Source organism: Melopsittacus undulatus, chromosome 5 (genome assembly GCF_012275295.1).
Source record: "Melopsittacus undulatus isolate bMelUnd1 chromosome 5, bMelUnd1.mat.Z, whole genome shotgun sequence".
Taxonomy (NCBI): Eukaryota; Metazoa; Chordata; class Aves; order Psittaciformes; family Psittaculidae; genus Melopsittacus; species Melopsittacus undulatus.
Genome location: NC_047531.1, coordinates 63,292,315 through 63,315,771, shown reverse-complemented (window position 1 = coordinate 63,315,771; position 23,457 = coordinate 63,292,315). Strand labels below are relative to the sequence as shown.

General features: G+C 44.3%; 1 protein-coding gene across 4 annotated transcripts in view; it reads right to left on the bottom strand.

The window, feature by feature from the left end:
- Positions 1-20,850, bottom strand: part of USO1 (USO1 vesicle transport factor) — a 30,631-nt gene extending 9,781 nt beyond the window's left edge. The window contains exons 1-15 of one of the 4 annotated variants that reach the window (XM_031044717.2): positions 20,689-20,850; positions 20,346-20,432; positions 20,162-20,226; positions 14,614-14,693; positions 13,717-13,728; positions 11,195-11,292; positions 10,421-10,523; positions 10,256-10,311; positions 9,581-9,701; positions 7,723-7,901; positions 6,829-6,969; positions 4,619-4,707; positions 3,753-3,907; positions 2,998-3,209; positions 2,076-2,096 (exon numbers count right to left, since the gene is read on the bottom strand). In XM_031044717.2, the coding sequence (XP_030900577.2) occupies positions 2,076-2,096; positions 2,998-3,209; positions 3,753-3,907; positions 4,619-4,707; positions 6,829-6,969; positions 7,723-7,901; positions 9,581-9,701; positions 10,256-10,311; positions 10,421-10,523; positions 11,195-11,292; positions 13,717-13,728; positions 14,614-14,693; positions 20,162-20,226; positions 20,346-20,432; positions 20,689-20,754 (1,485 nt within the window). In that variant the 5' untranslated portion in view covers positions 20,755-20,850. The remainder of the gene's footprint in view (positions 1-2,075; positions 2,097-2,997; positions 3,210-3,752; positions 3,908-4,618; positions 4,708-6,828; positions 6,970-7,722; positions 7,902-9,580; positions 9,702-10,255; positions 10,312-10,420; positions 10,524-11,194; positions 11,293-13,716; positions 13,729-14,613; positions 14,694-20,161; positions 20,227-20,345; positions 20,433-20,688) is intronic. The other 3 variants (XM_031044719.2, XM_031044718.2, XM_005144132.4) reach the window with 3 other exon arrangements.
- Between the last annotated feature and the right edge of the window lie 2,607 nt (positions 20,851-23,457).

Genomic DNA, 23,457 nt, shown 5'->3' with positions numbered 1-23,457 from the left:
CAGTGCAAATTAGCACCAGTATAAAAGTCATAACAAATTAGTTCTGCATTTATAATTCACACTAAGGTAACACGGAGAAATGCAGAGACACCACCCTGTAAAGGAGCAAGGTGTAAATTAAGTCAGGTAAGGATTCCCGGTAAGAAGGCATGCATCACTAAGACTTCCCCTGCTGACTACAAATTGCTACGTCTTCCTAATGTTATTTTGTAAGTCAAGAAAGATACTGCTGTAGTGGCTTTTGGTTCAGACAGCATGCAAGGCAGCAAGAGGGATGCTAACTGTAGTATTTGGCTTTGCTAGTTATCATCTGCCAATTGCCTATCTTCTCGCTTTTATCTCCCTTGTCTTTGCTGCAGGTACTGTGGACATAGCAGCCTTGAGACAGGCATACCTCTCTTCCAACAGTCTGTATTCAAAAGGCAACCAAGAAACATGTTCCCTGCATGAAAAATAGAACTTCACACAAGCACCCATTAAGTTGGGCAAAGTAACTGGAAGCTGAAGTCAAGTCTCAAAGGGACGATGAGGCACACAACTGCTGGGATGGCTTCACTGGGGGCAAGTAGAGCAGGCACAGGGGGAAAGGCAAAGAGATGGTCATCAAAAACAAAGAGCCTGTGCTTGAAACACTGAATTTCCATCCTTGCCTCTGATATACTCTAGGGCTGAAGGCAGTGTTGGTTTTAACTTCAGCTAAGCACTTAAAATAAAAGCCCCCAAGATCTCTGAATAAGCCTGCCCACTGAAACAGCTGGTAAGCAGCAGTCTGGCAAGATGCGTTTCTGCAGCTCCCAGCTCCTGACTGCGAGACAGACTGGAGTCGAATCCAGCAGCTCTGGCAGAAGATACCAAGCTACCGAGCTCTGAAGCAGCTGCCTTCAAGGACTTCCTTCTGAGGTACTGTGATTTGCTGTAGTACATCTCCATCATTAAGACAAAATGATCTCCTTAAAGGAGGAGAACAGATATTACAGATATCAAGACTGTGGCAGTCATCCCTAATGCTGCACACACAGGTAAGCCAGCATCTGGTCATTTTTCATAATTATCACCATCATTACTTCCTGCGACCCAAGTGAACAACATCAGAGCAGCAAAGATCACACCCATCACCACCAACTGCACAGCACCTGACTGTTGTGTTTCACGGCAAGTACTTCATGCCCTACCAGCAATTCTTATTTAGTCTTTGTTATAGGTTTGCCTGCAGCTTTGCTGCGATCCTGTCGTGCTGTTGTAGTAACAGAGATTATCTTGTTGCTGCTGCCCTTCTACCTGAAGGTCATGACTGGTTTCCACTGATCTAGACCTCACTGTGAGCTGTGTAGCCACCACCAAACTATATGCTCCTCTGGCCCTCTCCTTTCCTCTGGAAAACACCACCACACACTGATATACTATGATAGCACCTACTGTGACAGATTACAGCTCTCCATGGCTGTTGTTTTGCAGTTCAGGGCTGGTAACGATATAACCCCACCCTGCAGGACAACTGATAACCAGCTCAGCAGTGAGTTAAGTAACACAGCCTGAAAGTCAAACAACTCACGTCAGGTATTATTTGCTAGTAATGAGATCCTTGCTATTCACAACTAGTAGCTCAAAGATTATAACATCTGCTGGCAAGTACAACCTACAAAGTCCCCAGGAGGCAGGTTAAACATGGATTTTCTTTTAGCAGTCAGGAAATCAGCAGCACATTCCCGCTGCAGGTTACACCAGCTGTTTGCTACAGGCCAGTCTGAAAAAACACCATTTCTAGCAGTTTTAATTTTCCTTGCAAGAAAGCTCATCTGTTAGGTGATGAGATAGTGAATGAGTCTGCCCCACTGGAAAGAAAGCACCAGTGCTACCCAAGATCCTTATCCCATAGTTTTGTGGAGAGAATCCCCTGGAGACACAGAAAGAGCTTGTTATACTACGGAAAAACCCAAACCCAACTGCAACACAAAGCTGTAAGTGGAAACACATCAAAAAGCAGTTAAAGAAAACCTCCCCAGCAAAACCAAAGGCAAGAGAAAAAGGCCTGCTTTTGGCAAGAAAACGCCCAAGCTGGGCCAAAACATACATACCCGTCTGTCGATCTTATCACCCTGCAAGTTACACACATATTACTTGAGAAGCTTCAAGTACAAGACTGTTCAGAAACATTCCCCCCCAAAGTTTCAGTCCCTTCCATCATGTAATGGTAAAGAGCCACAGGCAGTTTTGCTGACTCAAATTTACCTCACACAAAAAAAGCCACGAACAGGATAAAAAGGAGCACTGTCAGTTTTCAGGTCAAGCAGATGAAAAAGTCACACGAACCAATTCAGAATTCCAGCATTCTGCTGGAATTATTATCAATTGCAGCGAAGTCTAATAGCTGCCAGAGTTATCCAGCTCCTCATTACTGTAATCATTCAGGGAAGAGTATCCAGAATAGAAGCAGATGTCCCAGGGAAGCATGGGCTCACAGGTGAGCTTCACTTGCTCAACACAGGCAAAGCTAACAAGCAAGCTTTCAAGTTTTTAACAGCAAAACCAACTGCAACCAACATATGAAAGCCTGGTATTCTCCAGACATTCCCAGTTAACAGTTACAGGTTAAATACTATGCAGGAACCCTTTCAACGACACAATGCCACTGGGGATCCTGCCAGTTTGCCTCTTCTTTTAAACCAAGTTTAAGGTCTAAATGCTTCAGAACCCTCTACTTAAGAGTAAGCAACACCAAGGATCGATCACTGATGAAAAAACAAAATGTGCTGCTTTTCCCCCTAGAGCATAGGGGGGTTTTAAGCAAAGCTTAAAATGATCTGCAAAAGACAGAGAACCCTCATTCTCCTTAAGCTAGATGACTAGATGGCTGTCTAGATGACTAGTCTAAGACTAGGTGACTTTTGAAAGTCTCTTCCAGCCCACACTATTCTATGATTCTATGCCTTCCTGTGATGCTCCTGCACAAGTGCAGCATTCCTCCCAGATACCTGGAGCCTTAACCCAGTGTTGTACCTGCGAGAGGATGTTGGTGCATTGCTGCAGCAGCGACACGGGTGGATTGCCAATGCTGGTGGCGAGCTGAACTCTAAGGAGCTGTTCTTTCAGAGTGGCATTCTCCTGCAACGCATGGGCCAGGGCCACAGCAGCACACCAGTTAGAGAGGGAGTCCGTGGAAAAGAGGCCCCCACAAAGCAGCTGACCAGCTGAGACGGAGTTACCTGTAGCTACCAGAATGATCAAGAAGTATAAGGGAGATTAAAACAAGCCACAAAACCAGGCAAAATATTTAAGATATCAGCATACAGTTAAAATGCAGAAAAATTAAACTAGTCAAGTCTGAGAGAAAACCTAAGCCAAGAATGAATGCCAAAGATGGACTCTTCATCAGGGACTGAAGCAACAAGACAAGGAGTAAAGGATTTAAACTTGAACAGGGAAGTTTAGATTAGATCTAAGGAAGAAGTTCTTTACTGTGAGGGTGGTGAGGCACTGGCACAGGTTGCCCAGAAAAGTGGTGAATGCTGCATCCCTGGCAGTGTTCAAGGACAGACTGGACAGAGCCTTGGGTAACATTGCCTAGTGTGAGGCATCCCAGCCCAAGGCAGGGGTTGGAACTGGATGATCTTAAGGTCCTTTCCAACCCAAACCATTCTGTAATTCTGTGATCTTGCCCAGATCAGACACTCAATGTTTTTGCAGAAGACATCAGCCGATGCATTAAGCATTGGCAGCAGTTAACTCGTTGCAGAGACACTAACTCTGCATACCATCAATAGTAGATGGAAGAAGTGTTGAAACAATTTCTCCTTGGCCTTTTTGGTTTTTGTAGAGAAAGCACTGGAAACAATAGAGTACAGCACAACGTAGCACAAAAGGCTGACGCTCATTCACCATGGACATCAGAAGTACTACAATCGCAGGCCTGTTGGGAAAGATAAAAAACATTAGGGTACAGCTGCAAATGGAGACAACCACAGGCAGACAATCTGTAGTGCATTCTACAGGTAAGGAAAGAGACTTTTGCCCATTCCATATGTTACAACTGGAGTAAACCCCTTGATTTTAATACCCAGGTTTTTCAGGTCATTAAAACACACAACAGTATTATTTACATATGACTGCCAAGAGCTAGCATTCCTCCACAGTGTCTCCATTGCCCATCAAGTCCCCTGCTGCTCCCTGCAAGCTTCAATACCACAGAAGATGCCTCATGAGGCTATTAGCAGCTTGTAATACAGAATGCTGCCCCTCTACCTTCACCCTCCTATTCGACAGTGAGATTAAGATCTCCTTAAGCTAACATTTGCTGTTCCCCAGTCTGACTAAATAGCAATTACCTGCCTGTTTTCCTGGCCTTTAACTTCTTTTGTAGGCTGTCCTCTGACCAACAGTTCATCCCTATCCACGAATTTCTCAGCTATTGCTCAGTCATTTTTCAGGTGTCACATAAAAAAAATCAGTTCTAGGTCATATCTGTGTAAAATACACCTGACACCTTCATGCTCTAAACACATCAATGTGAACTCAATTCTACTGCTCTGTATCACAATTTAAACAATCCTTCAGATCAGACTGCCATGGCCCATACCAACACAGCATTACCTAACACAGTTAAACACTTTCCTTCCTCTACCTTGGTGGATTAGAAGGTGCATTTACAGAGGCAAAGTAGTCTTGATTCATCTGGCATCCTCGAATGACCTCTGATACAGTGTTTATGGTCTACAGAGAGGACAGAGAAAAAAAATAAGACAGTTAAATGTGTGCCATAATCTACTACCTAGGTCACTCAAAATTATTCAAGGTTACCCTGACAGCTCAGTATCACAGAACACATACTCAGCATATTCACTAAAACCATTTCAAATCAAATCCAAACAAGTAACAGCTGTGAAGCAGGCTGAGGGAAAGGTCAAGGGACAGAAAGCTCTGACGGATCTATTGCACCCAGTTACCTCCAACTTTATTTGCTACCTCAGACCAGGCTTCCTATGACAGCCCGTTAAAGTAGACATTTTAATGGAGTTGAAAGATGAAACCTTCTAAAACATGAAAAGAACTGGAATGGAGGCCATACCAAAGTATCATGGGTTCAGCAGTAGCAGGCATTTTTTCTCCTTCTTGGTAGCTGGTGCAGTGCTGTGTTTTGACTTTTGGGCTGGGAACGGTTGCTGATAGCAAGGATGTTTTGAGTTACTGCTCAAATGTTTGGTTTGTCCAAGGCCTTTTCGTCTAGTTCCAACTCCCTGCCATGGGCAGAGATGCCTTACACTAGACTATGTTGCCCAAGGCTCTGTTCAGTCTGGTCTTGAACACTGCCAGGGATGGAACATTCACCACTTCTTTGGGCAACCTGTGCCAGTGCCTTACCACCCTCACAGTAAAGAACTTCTCCTTATTTCTAACCTGAACTTCCACTGTTTCAGTTTAAACCCATCACTTGTCCTATTGATGAAGGGTTCCTCTCCAGCATCCTTGCAGGCCCCCTTCAGATACTGGAAGGATGCTATGAGGTCGCCATGCAAGTTCTCCTCTCCAGGCTGAACAGCCCCAACTTTCTCAGCCTGTCTTTGTACAGGAGATGCTCTAAGCATGCCATTTTATCAAGGGAAAAAGCACCTCATTCTACTGCAGGCAGGGCTTCCTAGAAACTAAAAATGTCTCATCACTGGGAATGTCCCAAGTCAGAATACTTCTAGACTCTCTCAAGAGAGAAAAACAAACCCACTTCCACCCCCCCCACCCCCCCAGAACAGGGCAAAACATGAATCAATACAGCCACTCTGGGATATGCTGAAATCCAACAGAGAAAATTAGCAAATAGGAATAACTTCTGGTTGCAGAATATAATCTAAAAGACCATCTTACATTGATGCTGCCCCCTGTGAGACACTGAACTGAAATCAGACTCCACTGTCCATTGTCTCAACGGCTGGTATGTATGAGAAGCTGAGATGGGATTCCACCTTCCACTGTCTCAGAGATGGGTGGCAGAAGTTGACATAAGACTCCATCATCCATTGCCTGAGAGAAGGCTGTGAGGAACTGAAATGGGACTCCATGGTCCACTGCCTGAGAGGTGGGTGGGAGGAGCTAAGACTCTTCCACCCATTACCCCCAGGACTGGTGTGAGGAATTGCTGCCCATTATCCCAAGAATTGCTACAGACCTGCAGCTGGCTGCAAGGCTAGTGAACTAGTGTTACCAGGAACATGTAATATGTGACATGAAGCACAGAGGTACTTCCCCCAACTCATAATAAAAGGGGGAAAAGATAGTCACCAGGTAGGACACCTCTGTGAGAGCACCCTCCATGAGGACAACTCCAAGGACACCTCCATGAGGACACCCACCTCCGATGACTACTACAGACTCTTGGGGACACTGTTCTGATACCAACTACAGACTCTGAAGAACTCCCACCACTGAGGATGACAACTGAGAAAGACACTGCTGCATCCACGGTGGTAACTATATCTCTGCACCCTGAATTCTTGCCTCATTTCTGTCTTTTTTCCAATCTGTCCTACTGCTACCCCCTTTTTAACAATTTCATTTTCTATAATTGTCTTTCTGTAATAAACGAACTGATAGATTATGGTACTTGACCTCATTTTTCTCTTAATTTCATTCTTGGAATCACAAACAAAACAGGTCTGACACTCAGGTTTTCTCCTGTTGGACCCTGACACCCATACAGGAAACTGACATCTGTGGCATCTGAAACTCTTAGCAAATAGCCTAATTCCACTTTGTCTCTGCAGCAGTCCATTATCCCTGTAGACAACAGCTTTCACCCATTTAGTGCCCCCCCCCCCATCACATCAGTCTGCTCCCTCTTACTTCTGTCAGGATATCAGCAGGAACTCCTGTTGCCATCAGGATTGTACAGAGCTGCTGTAAGAGCCCACAGTGAAACATTGCTTTCTGACAGCTGCTGGTAGCGCCAGGAGGATTTGTGGGAGACACAAGCACCCGCACAAGCTAGAAAAGACAAAGAACATCTTTATGTGAAGAGAGCCTGAGACCACCTGAAACACCAAACAAAACTGATTTACCCATTTTAAGTTTGGCCATGAAACAGAATTGCTCCTCAAAATGGAGATAAGAAATAACAACCGAATACCATGTTCATCTCATTGCTACGCTGGGCCGTTTGATTTTGGTCAGTTAAGCCCTCTAAAACCTTCAAATTTCTGACTCCACTGCAAACCTTGAAACTATGTGATGAGAAATCAACCTCTAACTATCCTCCTACTTGGCTCACCATTTGTCAGAACTACTTTTCGGAAGGTGACAAACTACCTTCATCATTAACGTTCAGCTTCTGCATGAAGTGCCACAGAACAGGAAAACCTTATTCCCATTTTTGGAGGAGTAAGCAGAAGGAAAAATGCCCAAAAATCAGTAATTACGAATCCACAGTGAAGGCTGCTGCTAGAACTGCATTAATGTATTGCAGCCATACATGAACTCATGCATGGAGACTCCTCATACAGATCATCCCCAGTGATCTATTGAAATCACTGTTAAATATTCAGTTCCCCAATAAGCCAGCCACTCCAAATCCACAACTTGGCACTAGTGTTTGTGCTGAAGGCAGTACATCTCATGAATGTTGGTATCTTATTCTATCTACAAACACATGGGTCTCATAGTTGACTATTAAGTTAAACTTACTCTTCACTGAAGAGCTGAAAGTGCTGAAAACAGTACTTAGGAGATGAAGTGTTTTACCTGCAGCATTAGGTGGAGATTAGTTACTTTCTGTGCAGACCACCCGCAGTTGTCATCTCCAACCTCAAACCAAGGCTTCATACGCTGAATGTATGAACCTTCCTTGAAAAAATTCTGATTGGAATTATTATTCTTCAACAAGTTTTGCAACAGGAGGAGACAGTCTTCCACTACTATTCCTGGTGAGACAGAAAACGCAAAGAAATAATTAGAATATTATACACAGAAAACTAACTGGCTTCTCCCCACACTGAGTATGTTCTAGACAGAACAGCGCACATGCTTCTGAACTCTTCCATTCTTACCAAACATTAGAATTGGATCAAGAACTGTGAACCATACAAATGAAAAAATAACCAAAGGTCACTCTAAATTCAGTACATCAATGTCAATCTAGCACATTTCCAAAGAAACCGTAACTGTGCTTGGTTCGAAAGTCTGAAGCAGAACTGTTATTTCCAAAGAACACACAATTTGTATGAGTTCATTGGGTGGGACGGAGAGAACTTCAAACAAAGCCTCAAACCACTTCATGTCTCAAAGTATACCTACTTCAGAGTAAGGCTACACAACTCTCTCTCTCTGTTGTAAGCACTAAACTTAAGTTCCTCTGGAACTGCATCATGATTCAAATGCAGCAATTCTTAGTGGATTAGATATTCATTCTCTTCAATCACTGGCTATATCTTCAACTCATTTCAAAGCTGCTTTCTTGGTTATTTTGGTGGAGAAGCAATTCTTAGGAATAGCCCTTACAATGAGCCAGTTAAAACTCAACTCCCTGGAGTTCCAACAGGGTTTTTTACTCTCAGGTTTTAACCTGTGCTGAAAAAGCACTATGGATGTTTATCAAGTATGTGCTCTGTGAAGAGAAAATCCTCAGACAACTTTGCCCATAATACAACACTAGTGAAGGCACTGGTACTGCTGGGATGCCTCCAAATCTTGCTCAGTGTGAAGCATAAAGACTTACTCCTTGCACTCCCAAACACACACAAGCAGTTCTGCACTTGAGAGTGGGAGAAAAAAGAGAGACCAATTTAATTCTCCCACTCAGAAGAGCTGCAGATGGGAGAAGCAGACACGTGGGGGAGAGAGCAGAGAACTCTGAGCATGTAAGACTTCACATACCAGCTCACCTAAAATTATTAACTGCCTCAAAATAGCAGCTTTGAATCAAGGCTTGCTTAATTCTTTCATGCCAACACACCTGGCATAATTCATCTGGGAGAGAAGCATTAACTGCTCCTGCATACCACAGAAAAGTCATGGAACAGCAAAATGCCTTGTTACTAACATAGATCCTGTAGCAAACCATAGCTGATGGCAAACTCATGTGTTGCTAATAAAAAACACCTAAATGTTGCAACATTTTTGTTCAATTTTTTTAATACCCTTTCCCCCCAGCTGGTAAATGATTTGGCAAGGGGCTGATGAGGAAACTGAAGTTATTAGTGAGGCTGAAGAAACTCTCCAACCTGTTATTTCCAGCCACTCCAAGCATTGAAGGATCTCACAAGAGGAATGCAGATGCTTAACTCAGTAAGTGACAAATGCAGTACACATGTATCTGACACTGCCATTCCAAGTGTACACATTCACAGAACTCAGCCAAACAAGACCACACAACCTCATGCACAAGTGCTCAGAGGCATTAACTGATGTCTTAACTACCTATCTCAAGACTAGGTTTCAAAAGATGCTCAAACCCTGCCTACTTGTTCCATCCGGTTTTGGTACTACCAGGCTGTACGTTTTGATCCTTCTAGCCACGGACACATGCTAACATCAGCCTGTAAACATCATCCCCCAATGGTTTATGCAGAAGTACATGACTAAGTCTTGGATTTTTCTGTACCTCCATCACTGTTTCCTTCTTCTGTTATGATATCCAGAAGTCTCTCAAAGGCATTCTCAAAGGCAACAATCTTCTGTATGGCTGCATTACTTTTTGTCAGTTGCTGTAACAACAGGACTCCCTAGACAGGTAGGGCAAAGAATAAATTAAACTTAATTTTACTAGAACTATATTGCCTTTCACAAGTCACAGCTCTTAGAAGGAAACTAAATCAGCAACATAATCCTGTTCAGAATTCTGTACTTCAAAACAGAAGCACAGTACTGTTAAAAAAGACACTAAGCAGCTATAAAGAAGAAAAAAGGAACGTGTAAAGCACCTCATCTCTTCTGTAATAATCTGAGTGTTTTGGCAGCTAATGAGGAAAGAGGAAGGACTACAATTAACCTGACAGAAGGTGAAGAGAAATATTAGCTAACATACTATGAAAACCCTGCACAAGGGTCAGTGTTTGGATTAAATATCCAGTAATGGTTTGCCTTTGTTATGAGGACTGCAGCCTGACATCCAAAGGCCACACAGCTCAGCTGTGGAGTGAAATATTCCCAATTAGCAACCACAATCATTTCTTCACATGTATTTGTTTAACTTGATCCAAATTCTGCACAAGTATATGCAATTCAGGTGACAGTTACTTTTTATGAAGAGAATAAACCACCTTTGTTCTGTACTTACATCATTTCGTATAACCTCCCTGGAGTCCGCTAGTAAATCCATGAGTCTGGAAACACCTGCAAGAAACGCATAAAGAGCAAGCATAAAGAGCTGCAGCCCCTCTAGCCCTTTGCCACGATATTTGCAGAGCCTTCAGGTTTATCAGCAAGAAACTCAACCACTCACCCATAGGGCTGACAAGAATTATTTGCTGCACTTGAGGTCCTTGCTGCTTTAAAAGAGATGTAAGGAGTTTCACTCCAGGCCAGCGAACATGGAAATCAAATTCCTACAAAGATAGAGAAGAGGACATCAAGTAATAAATTCCTCAGTATTCATCTTCCTCTTCTAGATCCCAGTTATGAATAGACATCAAACAGATAAGATATTTCACCTGCTGTCTACTTTCTTTTCCATCCATCCTATCACAGCACTCAGCCAGCAAGTCAAAACACTATACTGTTCTTTGTATTTTATCGTCAGCAACTTGAACACTCAGCAGCTTCCTTTCCTCCCTCTCCTCCAGGGTAGTTTTCCAAGCTGTATCTTCTTTCTAAAACCCAGTCAGTCTGATCCTGCAGGGATCAGCCTGTATTAACCAGAAATCCAAGAGAGAAAAAATAGCAAACTCTTCTGCATCTTCTTCCTATTACCAAAAAGTAGCAACAGCTTCTCTTAAAACCGGGTCTTGTCAGTTCTTGAGCTTTCTCTTGCTGATGAATCCATGAACAAACTTGACCAACCACAACAAACCTCTGGGCTCCCCAGGTCATCTCAAACTCATTTAACTGACCTGTTCATCTAGGTCACCTCCAACCCCACATTCACCATGTCTAAGACTACCTCACAATTGACATAGGCTCCACTAGAAAGCCAAGAGAAAAGCTTTATCCATTAACGTCATCTCCTGGTACAGCATGATATGTCTCTCAGTATTCCAAGTATGATATTACTACTCACCTCCACAAGAGTCAGCAAGAGTGTGACATTTTCGTGCTGTTTAATGAATATCTCTGTGAACTGACTCCCCAAATCATCAACTTTTGTTAAGTTTTCTTCTATAATAGTAAAAACAATGTATTACAACACATGATTGGAAGAACTTCAGGTCATTGTAATTTTTGTTCTTAAAGTAGGGCCACCAGAGACAGAAAGGTCTAGAGTGACTACTCTCAAAACAAACACTGACACAAGCTTTACACAAAAGAGAAAAAACTGCATTACTCTAAACATGGCTTTCATTGAAAGGTGTTTTAAAACAGGAGGAAACAAAAAATCTACTAAACAAATTCATTTCAGCATCGAAAGGAAAAAATGTTCTTCTCATTGATCACACTTCACTGCAGAGCCATAGCAAAGGCACTGCTGCTCATTTTTTACATTGGGTTGCCCTACAGATCATGCATATGTACATTCATTCCATGCTAGCTAAGGGCTAGCAGGCTCTAGAACAGCTTGAAGCATAAAGCACAGAAAATACATGGTAAAGCCACTAAATTTCTGACCAAATCTGAAGGTCTGGTTTACTGAAGTGAAGGCAAAACAAGGCTTCTTCCTCCTGATTAAACTGCAGGATTTACAGCCTTACCAAGGAGTCCCTAACAAACCATTAATAACTGAGCAGACATAGAAAGGGTCGAAGACTACACATAATCTTCCAAGTGTACCTTGTTAGGGGCATGGCAAAACAGAGATATCAAAGGACTCTGCTATAAATACTTGGTGCTAAGAAAACAATTTGAATTCAACCAACCCAATTCAGACTGTTGTTAATGGTGTTTTGCTGCAAGGCATCACTTTATAGTATCTCATGTTGAAGTATTTCCAGTACAGGAAAGAGATATTTGTTTGGCCTTTCAGACATCATAGAATGGTTTGTCAGAGAGTTTTGTCAGAGATCATTTGCTCTAACACAATGTGTGTATACATATGTATTTGTATGGTGTCCCTGCCTATGGCAGAGGGGTTGCAACTAGATGATCTTAAGGTCCTTTCCAATCCTAACTATTCTACAAGTCTGAATTTTGTTCTTGAAACAGGCTTATCAGTACATAGCTTATACGAGGGAGAGAGAAGCAGCACCTATCTGCTGCCTTTTTTTTTAGCTGCAGAAACTAGGAAATACTATCAAAAGATGACAAAAGGGAGGACAGGCTGTGTGCAAAAATAGCTCTGGCACAAATCATCTAGCAGAACATGAGTCCCACAGTGAGCAATCTGAGGCTGAGGAGCTCATCAAGTCTGGCTCACTCCTGGTTTACAAGAGTAAATTAAAACCTCAGGTAAGCCACTGCCACAGAAGTCTGGCTGCTGCACTTGCTACTACAGACTAAGGGGAAACTCAGCTGAGAATCATACCCAGACTACAGGCACTGCAGCTTGCTGTAAACCAAGGAAAGCCTGCAGACATGCACTTTCTTTTCCTTTTAAATAGATGCTCAAGTCAAAATATTTCACTTGGAATTTCCCCATGAGCTGTGACTGAATATCTTGTCCTTTACCCAGGATCTTACCCAAGTCCTTTAACTCAGCTACAAAGTGCAAGTGTTTGAATTATGGATTCCACCTAATTCCAACTCTTGTCCTTGTACAAGTTTCAGGTGCTAAGGCAAAGCCTGAGCAGTACATACAACTCAGCCTCTTACTAGTTTGCTATACTTTTTATTTATGCCAAAAGCTCAACTCTAGGTCAGGATATTTAGGATTAACCTATAAAAGAACCAAATTAAAGTTGTCTTTTTACTTTCCTCTCAACTCTAGCTTTATTTTAATCAGTATTTCTTGTACTGATTTTTTCATTTAAAAAGAGAGACGAGCCAAGCAGAAAGAAGCTGGCAAACTGCATCTTCTATTTATGTGGATACACCACAGATCTTGCAGCCGGATTTTTCTCCATAATTACTCTTTTCATCTACATGTTGACAGGGCTCAAATAAAGAGAACAACTATCTAGTAAGATTAGCTCTTAATGATTCACTACGAAGCAGCACTGCAAACTGGAACTTAACAGATTACATGCTTTGTGATAAAACCAGTTTACAAGAGGAGAACATACACAGTGTTAGTGAGAACTTACGGTAGAAGGGAACACTGTATTTTAACATGCACTGCTTAAAAGAGACACTGTGAAGGATGTGATATGCAGCTCATGCCTATGTGCCCAACTTCAGGGCTTCTTGAAAACAGAAGCTCTAGTCACAAAACTTTTGCCCACTAAAATCTTACCATTGGGCATGCTTTCATGACATCCTAACAGGAATTTATCAGTATCACAATCTCTGGAGATCGGCTGGCATTGCAACATGCCCAAATCACCCAAGAAATAAAACTGGGTAGACACTTCAGCTCTAAAGGACATGAAGAAGTTTTCACCAAGTTCTACCACAAGTCCTTACAGTGTCCTTTTTAAACAACAGTGTTACAGGTGTGAGCAGCAACTGTGTCTAAAAGTGCCATATTTATATAAGTAAAGGTTCTTTTACCTTCAGAATCATCTGTCAATGCAGATAAAAGGAAAAGAAACAAGAGAAAGGTTTACAAGTTGAATAGCTTTCTAAACAGCACAATGAATAGCAGCATAAGCTCAGATTTTCAAAGTGGCCACCCTAGCTTTGTACAGCAGCAATTACTCCTTCTGGTAGTTCTTATGAAGGTAGCCAAACTAAACCACCCCATAACTCTTTCAACACTGGCAATCTTACATACATAACTCAAGTTTGTCAATTCTTTGCTCATTCTAATAGACTGCTAAATAATGTGGATTTTCATGTTCGCCTACCCAAAAGCAGAATGGAACTAGCCTTTTTATTTGTTGTTGATGTTTTCCTCTTAAAAACTTGGAAACCAGGTCTACAGCCATTTGGCTTAGAAACAGTTTCCCAGGCTAGCTGTATAGTGTCTACTTCTACATTGAACTGTCTTGGGAAGGACAGGCATAGTCTCTTTCTAAAATCCTCAGTGGGGCTGGAAAAGGTTTTCACCCTTATACATCTTACCACAGGCTCCTGAAATCTCTCTCAGTATCACATAGTAGTGTCCCATCTGACAGTAAGTCAGAACTGCCCTTTCCTTATACAAAGAACTGCTTTATTCTTTATTTACAAACTAGAAAAAACAATTCATTATTCTGTTCCAACTCAGCCGCTCTTCATAGAACATAGCTTTTTATATTAATAAGCAAGAGATCCAAGCAAGAGATCCAACACTACTTTAAAGCAAGCTGTGTATAACACTATTTTTAGCACTGTCTTAACAGCTACACAATAACAAAGCAAGTCTCAGCATTAGTAAATCACAGGGCATTACAATTTATGATTTGAACAAAACCATCAAGGGAAGCACCTCCACAGTTAATACAGCTATTGCTACCAAGCACTTACCTTGCTCCTCCTCTTCTAGGTCATTCGATATTACATTGTAGAGAGTGTCCAAGGCATAGCCAATTATTTCAGAATCTGAACTGCAAATAAAAGAACCACTTTTCTTTAATGATTTATTTCCAACTACTCTTACAACACAGGTAGTTCCCTTGGCAGCATGAGACCAAGTGAGAAGGACTGATGTTGACAGACATTTCATAATACCATGTAACCATAAGCTGTCTGGTCCCTGAATGGAGTCAAACTCCCTTTCCCAGTTCCATTCCCTCAGGTGGCCACATCCAGAAAGTCTGGTGACTTGAAGTGACTGCAGAAAGGTTCACTGTCAGCATGTCTCCTATTTCCTGAGTCACTCCTTCCAACCTGCTCCTCAAGTATACCAGCAGGAATGTCTGGGAGGGATTCGGACCACATCCCAGAAAGTCATCCAAGGGAACAGCAGACAAGCTTCAGCACCAACCCAGGAAGGACCCTCCCTGCCACCCCATCAGTGGGAACCAGGAGCTGAAAGCCTGTGCTACACATGACTACAGTAAGTTTGAGATTCTCCCAAACAGGCCAGCCTCTGTGTCACCAACTTGGACTACATCCAGTTATTATGGGGTTTTGAACTTCAGGCACCCCCAGGAAGCTGCTGGGCAGCCAGTCTAACCCTAAAGCATTATTAGTACACCTGCTTACGCCAAGACTTTTATCTTAATAAGCCCTGTTTTAAGACAGACCTGTTTCTTCTGCACTATGAAGATAAGCAATCTGTAAACCCTGTTACAACACAGTTCAAGAGTTGAAGGGGAATGTAACTGTTTTCGTTCCTTGCTTTATTGCTCATCAACCAGAAAAGTGTGAAAGCACAGCTGGCCAAAAAACAAAAGGGGAATAAAACCTAACATCACAAAGGAAGGCATCTCAGAGTGCAGAAGCACTCTCCTCACAGCTCTTTACATGTCTTGCCCAAGCATCAGAAGAGCACACTGTCAGAACAAGACATCTCAGTCAAACTTTCACTGATCTCTAAGGCACACAAAGCAAGTGCCAAAGATAAGCTTGCATGGTAAGAAGCTCCTAGGCAGGTTCAGACTAAAGGCCTACAAACCAACCTAACCAGCAAGGTTAAAACCAAGCCTTAATTGAGGCCAGGTATCTCTGCTAAACCACTAAAGATGACAGACCCAGAGTAGTTGCTGCAATCAAGAAAAGTGGAGATACCTCAAGGTGATTCACCAACTGTGAGAAGACATGGTGGAGCAACTGATACCTGCACTTCTTGTGCCACTAAAGGAAGGGCTTTAGCAAGCTGTCAAAGTGACATCTAACCTCCCTTTCTGTGAGTGACACTAAATCAAAAGCTAGAAATCAGGCATCAGTGTAGTTTGTTCTTTGACCTTGGGTTTTGATTTGAATCCTTGTCCTGCTGATGTCCTCCCAGGGTACTGGCATTTTTCCTCTGTGTTACTCAACTCATATCACCAGCTTTTAAGCTGGGCTTTAATGGAAACAAAACAGGGGAAAATCATCTCCTCTGCCAAACTGTTAACCAAAGCAGGTAAAGCAAGCTTTTACTCCACTGTCACATCCAGAAGGTATGCTTGGACTTCCAGCCTGCTTATGTTTTCCCATTATTGACATTTTAGTTCTTCAACACAATACCACACGGCCTGTGATTTCCTTTTCATGTCAGTGAAAGAATTTCACATCTGAAAAACACATAGAAATTACTTCCTGGAGACTTAAAATGCAAGCTTCAGCCTTCCTTTCTTTATCCCTTGTTAGGGACATCACAGAAGCTACAAAAGGATAAGCAAATTTTACACACACATGGTAAAAGCAGGCCTTGTTTCTCTTGTCACAAGAAGAGCACATCACAGAAGGAGGACATCAGCATCTTTGCTGTTCACTGCCTTGCTACCATCTGCCGTTCACCACATACAACATTTTTAGTGAATATTCTGTTCAGATTGAAGCTGTGCAGCTTTGGCTCTGTAGAGAAAAGCAGTCAAGAAACACACTTCCAGTCTCTCACACATTGATAAATGATACAGCCTTATCCAACACAACAATCCAGCGGAAACCACTTCAGACATCTTGCGTCCTGGTGCTTTCCTGTGGCACTTGGCCAAAGCATCAGTGCCACACTCCCTGAGCTCACACACAACAGAAGAGACCTAGGGAAGCAAAGGCACCATGTAGGATGCTTCCAAGATGCTTTTACCTATTCTCCTAACACTAAGGCATTTCACTGTCCCAGTAGAGACAAGCATCATCTATACTGGAAAGACACACATAGAACAGCGGAGTGTTTCCATCATGTCATCAATCACAGCATGCCTAGAGAGGAGGGCATTTTATTACCCCTAAAAACTCAAGTCATGCTACAGCTGTGAAAGGGGTAGTGACATTTGTGTTACCCTTTGGTTGGAAATAAAGGATACCATTACCTCTTACACAAGTTGTAATGAGAAGTATATTACAACACAAAAATTTGGAACTAATAGCACAAAAATAAATTAAGTTTGTGCCTTATGAAAACAATTCTCTCAGGTTCAGGTTAGGTTTCAAACTATTAAAACTACCATAGTGAAATGCAAAAACCTAGTTCCATCAGTAAAAACAAAGCAGTTAAAGATCAAGCAGGCTTCCCACTCTGGTACCTCTCTCACATCAACAGTTAAGTGGTACTGGCCTTTTCTGAAGCCAGTGCCCAAATAATCCCTGGTGGAATGTGGCAACATCTAGGCAGCAAGTCAGGAAAAGTCTTCTTGCAGATCACAGTTCATACTTCATATTACAAAATAAACATATAGCCTATGAACACTAGTGTGTATAAGAGTCTGGAGCATTTAAAGGCTGACTTACAAGCTTTGTCTGGCTCCACGATAGTTGATGCTTATAGCTGAAAAACTAGTGCAAGAAGTCTGCCTTACACAGAACAAGTTCTAAACATTCCGGCAGGAAAGGGAGCTTAAAACAATGTACAAGTAAACTGTGTGTAAACAAGTGGAATGACATGTTCATTTAGAAGTGGCATATTTCTGTTCCAGGATAAATAATTCAAAGCAACAGTCTAAGATCTGAGACAGAAATAAGAACAGACTACAAGCAGCGCTCACCATTTCAGCACATCCAGGCCTTCTCAGACAGCTTTTTTACTCAAGGACTACACAATAAAAGTTGACATAATTCTCAAAAAAGAGTTGTGCTATCCTACTTGACTCAGAAGGTCTTAAAACCAAATGGCTTTTTGATTAGATACTGCTTTCACAATGAGCTGCTTTACATTAGGTAATAATCTATTCTTACCAACAAAGTTGCTTCTATTTTGCATATTACTAACACATATTCCAGCAAGGCAAATGCTGCTGAAGATCAGGCAGTTGTGCATCTTGAACTATGCCATTAATCTGGGGTAACTACATAATAGGAAAGCACTTGTTCTATTCTCACGTTACAGTACTTTGTACACCAGCTCTCCTTTTCACACATGCGCTCAGAACCAAGGAATTCAGAGACCCATGCCTTCTTCTGGCTCCTCCCCATAATTCTTTCCAACCAACCACCTGCAAAAAAGGCTGGAGACCAGGTAACGGCTCACCTGATATAGCCCAACCAAGCTTTGCTTCTACTCAATCAGGAACTAAGAAGGGAATCCCAGTGGATGAGGTTCACAGTCTGGTGTACACAAGACATAGCAACTACAGGCATACATCCCAAACAACAGGCAGACAGGTGGGTAACATCTCAACCACCAAAAAATAACAACCATCAGAAGCTTAATGGCCAAAGGGTCACCTCAGGTGCTCAGTCATCCATCCTCAGGCCAACCTAACATCACTGAAAATACACAATTCCCACCCCCCTAAAGCTAAGCTGCAGAAGAAAACAGGAGTCACTATCTGGACTTCAGCATTCCATTTGCCTGGTCCCTTCACATGTCTAATAAATTAAACCTTCTCTAATCTTAAAACTTACAGCAACAATCAGTGTACAGAACTAGCACACGAGTCACTCACATGAATGAAGTAACATGTGAGAAGACAACTGGAGTCTGTGATTGACTTCTGTTTTCTCTGGTTGCATTGCTGCTTCTTAGACATAATCTTAAGCAGCTGCAATGCAAACAGAAAATAGAGGAGGACAGGAGGTGGAAATGATCATTTGCCACTTCTACAGAAAGCTTCAGAGCACCCCAGGTAGACACTGAAAGGTGCATAGATCACACCTGTGGGCACACATGGAACAGCAGGGATGGCACAGCAGCACTCTCCTCTGTCAGACCTCCATCCTCACAGTTCAGCAAGCCTCAGATGAGCCTGCCACTCATTTACCCACCACTTATTCTGATGAGCTGGCTCTGGTTTGTATTCCTGAAACTAAAAGTCCCCAAAGCCTTACCTCTACAACCACTGACACCAAACAGTGCACTCACACCACCTGCAAACACATAGCTGAACTGACCAGATATGTAACCTTCCCTTTCACCACCCGCATCCTACAAGCCAGACATTCATTTTTAGCTGCCCGACCAATGGAAAGGAAGCGACAGAACTCACCCAGACACCAGCCCTACACCTCTTCACATCTGGCATAACTGGCCAGGCAAGGAAGGCCACCACCAGCAGCCTTTGGGTGAGCACAGCAGAACTTCTTCACATATATACCTTAAGCAAAGCAAGATGCCTCCTTCCAGATACTGACTTCTGCTTTCCCAATTCTTCTTTGTCTCAGCACTAGGAGACACCCTCTTACTTCCCATGTGCACACACGTAACTATGCCACATATGCCCTTATGACTGACCTTCTATGTATGTATTTACCACCTTCATGTTCAAATGCAGGCTAAAAGACCTTCACACAATACTCACCTACCAAAACACCAGGAACACGTGCCATTTGAACCTTCAATCACCACAAACAAGTTCCAACATGTGGTTACCAACAAGTACACCAATGCAGTCAATTGCAGGAAAAGACAGATAGCAAAGTTGGGTTTTTTTCAGACACTGGATTGCATAAAACTACACTGTGGTCCACATGAAGGATTTAAATTAGTGTCATCTGGCTTACCAGCAGTGAGCTTTTGCATTTACTTGAGTACTTCTAATTAAATGCCTGCATTACTCCCTATGACAGGACTGTTCTACCAGTTCACTGGATGACACATTTGCTGCCTTCAGTCTTCTGCTCTTAATCCTGGCCAGCTCACCTTGTGCCCAGTAGCAGGCTGATTCATGTTATGTCAAATCCTGTGTTTAATGAACACTGTCATTTTGAGTCCCCTTTTTCACAGCAGTGGAAAAAGACCACTAAGGAACAATGAGATACACTAAAGGTATCACCTTTACTCTGGAACTGGTCTTTCAGTCCCTCATCTGAGTTCTTGGAATTCAGTTCTTTTCCCCTCGAAATAGGCTCTAATTACCATCACAAAAGAAGCTTCCCTGATGAATGAGTTGATGGAATCCCAGTTTCATTAGTACAGCCAGGAAACACAGTATTTGTGGGTTATGGGCTGGGGGTGGGGGGCTGCCAGCAAAGGCAGTGACATGCTTACCGGTCTGTCTGGAGAACGTGGATGAGATGTTCCATCGCCTGCGTGCCCACCTCCAACCGGTACTTCTGTTTGGAGAAAAACTGAGTAGTCAGTGATCTAGCTTAAAGTCCAAACGTGACTTTGAAAAAACTCATCACAACACTACTATAAACTCCCTTGGCTCTTCAGGACACTGGGCGCTTACCTTGGATAAAGATTTAAGAGCACGGACGGCATCCCTTCGGTCATCCAGTAACGTGGAAGAAGCTACACGGTCACACAGCTTCTGGATCTGGAAACGCATCGGGCGCAGGTGAACATAGACAAGGTCCCACTACCACAGCCCGGCTTGCCAGCGCCCGGGAGAGCTGCCGAATCCCACACGGATCCACGAGTCCCGCTCCCCGCGCAGGCCGCTGTCACGGCACGGCCCCATCCCAAATCGCCGCAGCAAGCTGCCGGGAGGAACCCCGCGGCCGCTGGCTCCCGGTGCGACCCCGATCCTCCCGCCCGGCCAGGCCCCGAAGGGCCGCGCGCTCCCCGCTCACCGTCTCGGCACCGGAGGGCTGTGGCCCGGAGCTGGGGCCGCCCATGACGCCCCACAAGAAGCTCATGGCGGCTCGACTCGGCTCAGCCCCCGGAGCCCGGCCCGCTCCCACCCTGCACCAGGCCCACCGCTCCCGCACAACCGCCGCCGCTGCCCCCGCGACGGAAGCAGCCACCGCGCCTGCGCCGAGACGTGGCGGCGACGTGGCCGGCCGGCAGGTGGGCGGGGCCGGGCGCTGCCACTGGGCACCGCCGGGCTCCTCCTTGCGCCACCGCGGGCGTCGGTGGGGTCCTGGGAGGGCTGCTTGCCAGCCGCCATGGGGCGGACACGTCTGCCCTGTAATTACTATCGTTATTAGGCCTTTGAGGTGGAACAGGAGGAAACTCAGCCTTCACTCCCCGAGTCACCCCAGCTAACAGCGCGCTCTGCCGTCACTGCTTGCTTTCTCAGTAGGGGGAAAAATGAGCAATAGTGGGACCACCAGGGCACCTGGCACAGAGTTCGGTATTTCTTTCAGGCCAAGCAACAGATCCGCGGGGCTGGGGGCATGAACCTGCCTCGAAACTACCCCTGTAGCCCATCTACCCCTGGCATCTCAGGGTCTTTCTGCCCAGAACGGATGCAAGACAAACCCTAAGGGTTGGAAATCAGAAACAGACCTAAAGCAGAGGACTAAGCAGCTAGGGTTTTTTCCAGAGGCTGAACTGCTGCAGCACTCACTGTTCCTGCTCAGGAACCACAGCCACGAACCACACTCCCAGCACTCCACCTGGCCCAGCCCTCCTCACGGAGGCCCACAGGATTTTCAGCTTGGCACAGTTTTCTTTTCTTACACACCCTTTTTTTCCTGTACATATGAAATTACAGCCAATTTTATAGCAACAATAGCAAATTAAGCCAGAAACTGTGACAGAAAGTTACCTGACTCAGGAATAAAACTAGTTTGTTCCATTCTAGGGAGAAAACTCCTCTTCCAATGTGATTTAAATTAGGAGCTTTGGGAATTTTATTTTCCCTATTAACTAAACAATGAAATCAATATTTTAAATTAAAATAGATAATTGAAAAGTAATAATTTTCTCTTTCCATGTTCAAAAGCTATTCATTTCCTCTCCCAACAGACATCAAACAGGCATCAAAAAAAACAACAGACATCAAAAAAGATCTCTAAAAAGATGAGCAAACACAGCAGTCACTGCAGAACAGGCTTTTGTCAGACCATTCATTTCTAACTGAATTTCTTGTCACATCAACAACACAACCCTGAGCACTTCATCCTTCAGCAGCTGCAGCAAACCTTTCAACCTAATTACATGAAGATGCAGAGCTATCCCATCTCCTCTCTGGAATACCTCAACCCCTGCAAACTCAGCTCTCTGCTGCCTTGTTTCCCCCCTGTGAGGGAAGCACCTTTGCTAAGCAGCTGCCTTCTCCCTGGCATGACCTCCCTTAACAGGTCAGAAGACCCAGAATTTGAACACCCCCCTGCACAAAGCACAGACTGCCACCAGGAGCCTGCTGGGATTCTCCCCCTCCTGTGACCATGGTTTTCCCCACATAGACACCACCTACCACACATCCCAGAAGGGTTCGTACCTCAATGCGCAGCCTTCATTGAGGTTTACTGGCAAAATAACGAGATGCAATCACAGCCAAGGCCCTCTCAGTGGGCGCCAGCAGGGGCAAGCCAGCCTCAGTTGCAGCGCACACACACCTAATGCTGACTTTGTGCCAGCTACCCCACAGCACAGAACCTGGAGTGGCCCAGTAAAAGAGACACGGGTTTTTCGTTGACGAAAAGATCTCCTCCTAACCCAACAAGTCTTGGGCATCATAAGGGTTAAGGAAGGCTTCCCCTTCCCAGCAGGGAGCGCTGAAGGCACTTGCCTTAGTGGGCAAGCACAGACAGGTAGCAGAACTCATCGATAATGCTCAAGTCGGGCATGAGGAGGAAAACCAAGTTCTTTTCCACAGAGTTCTTTACTCCAAAGTACATTGTATATCCATTCAGACCTGTACAGCCTCAGGGACAGAAAGTGATTTGCTTCTGAGAAAGACATTTGAGGCACCACAACTGCTAAAGACATCTGAGGTATGGATGTCAGCGTCTGTTCAACATGGAATTGGAAACATGATACACTCCAAAGTCCAGCTTCTGCCACTATAAAGAGGGATTGTTTGATTTTTGACCAACAACTATTGATTACTTCAGGCCTCAGCATAACTCCAAAGACTTCTCCGGTTCAGTGAGGAGCTCTGAAGCTCCGAGTTACACGAGGGAAACTCCACACTAAGACACCCCCGTTACACAAACACTGACCATCCTTGCTTTTTATGTGGCTGGAGAATACCCCGAAGCAAGACACCATCCCGGGTGACCAGCAGCCGCTCTGCGGCAGCGGAAAGAGCCAGAACCCTGTAACGCCCCGCACCGAATTCGCTGACAACCCCCCTCCAAGGCCCCTCGCGCCCTGCCCCGCTCTCGTCCGAGGACAGCCGGGCACACAGCAGTCCTTCCCGCAGCAGGAGGAGGAGAACAACAAAGACGTCGGGAGTTCCACGATCCCCAGGTGCAAGACAAGACAAAGGGTATCTCCACTCGCTGCTGCTAGCGTCACTGCCCTCCTCCGCGACACGCCGCGGGACAGCGGCAACGCAACGCTCCCGCAGACGTCACCACGCCAGGGCGGCGGGGATTGGAGGAGAGAGCCCTGAGGAGCCCCGCCCCGCCCCGCCCTCTCGCTTCGACGCAGGCGCGCGCGTGCACGCA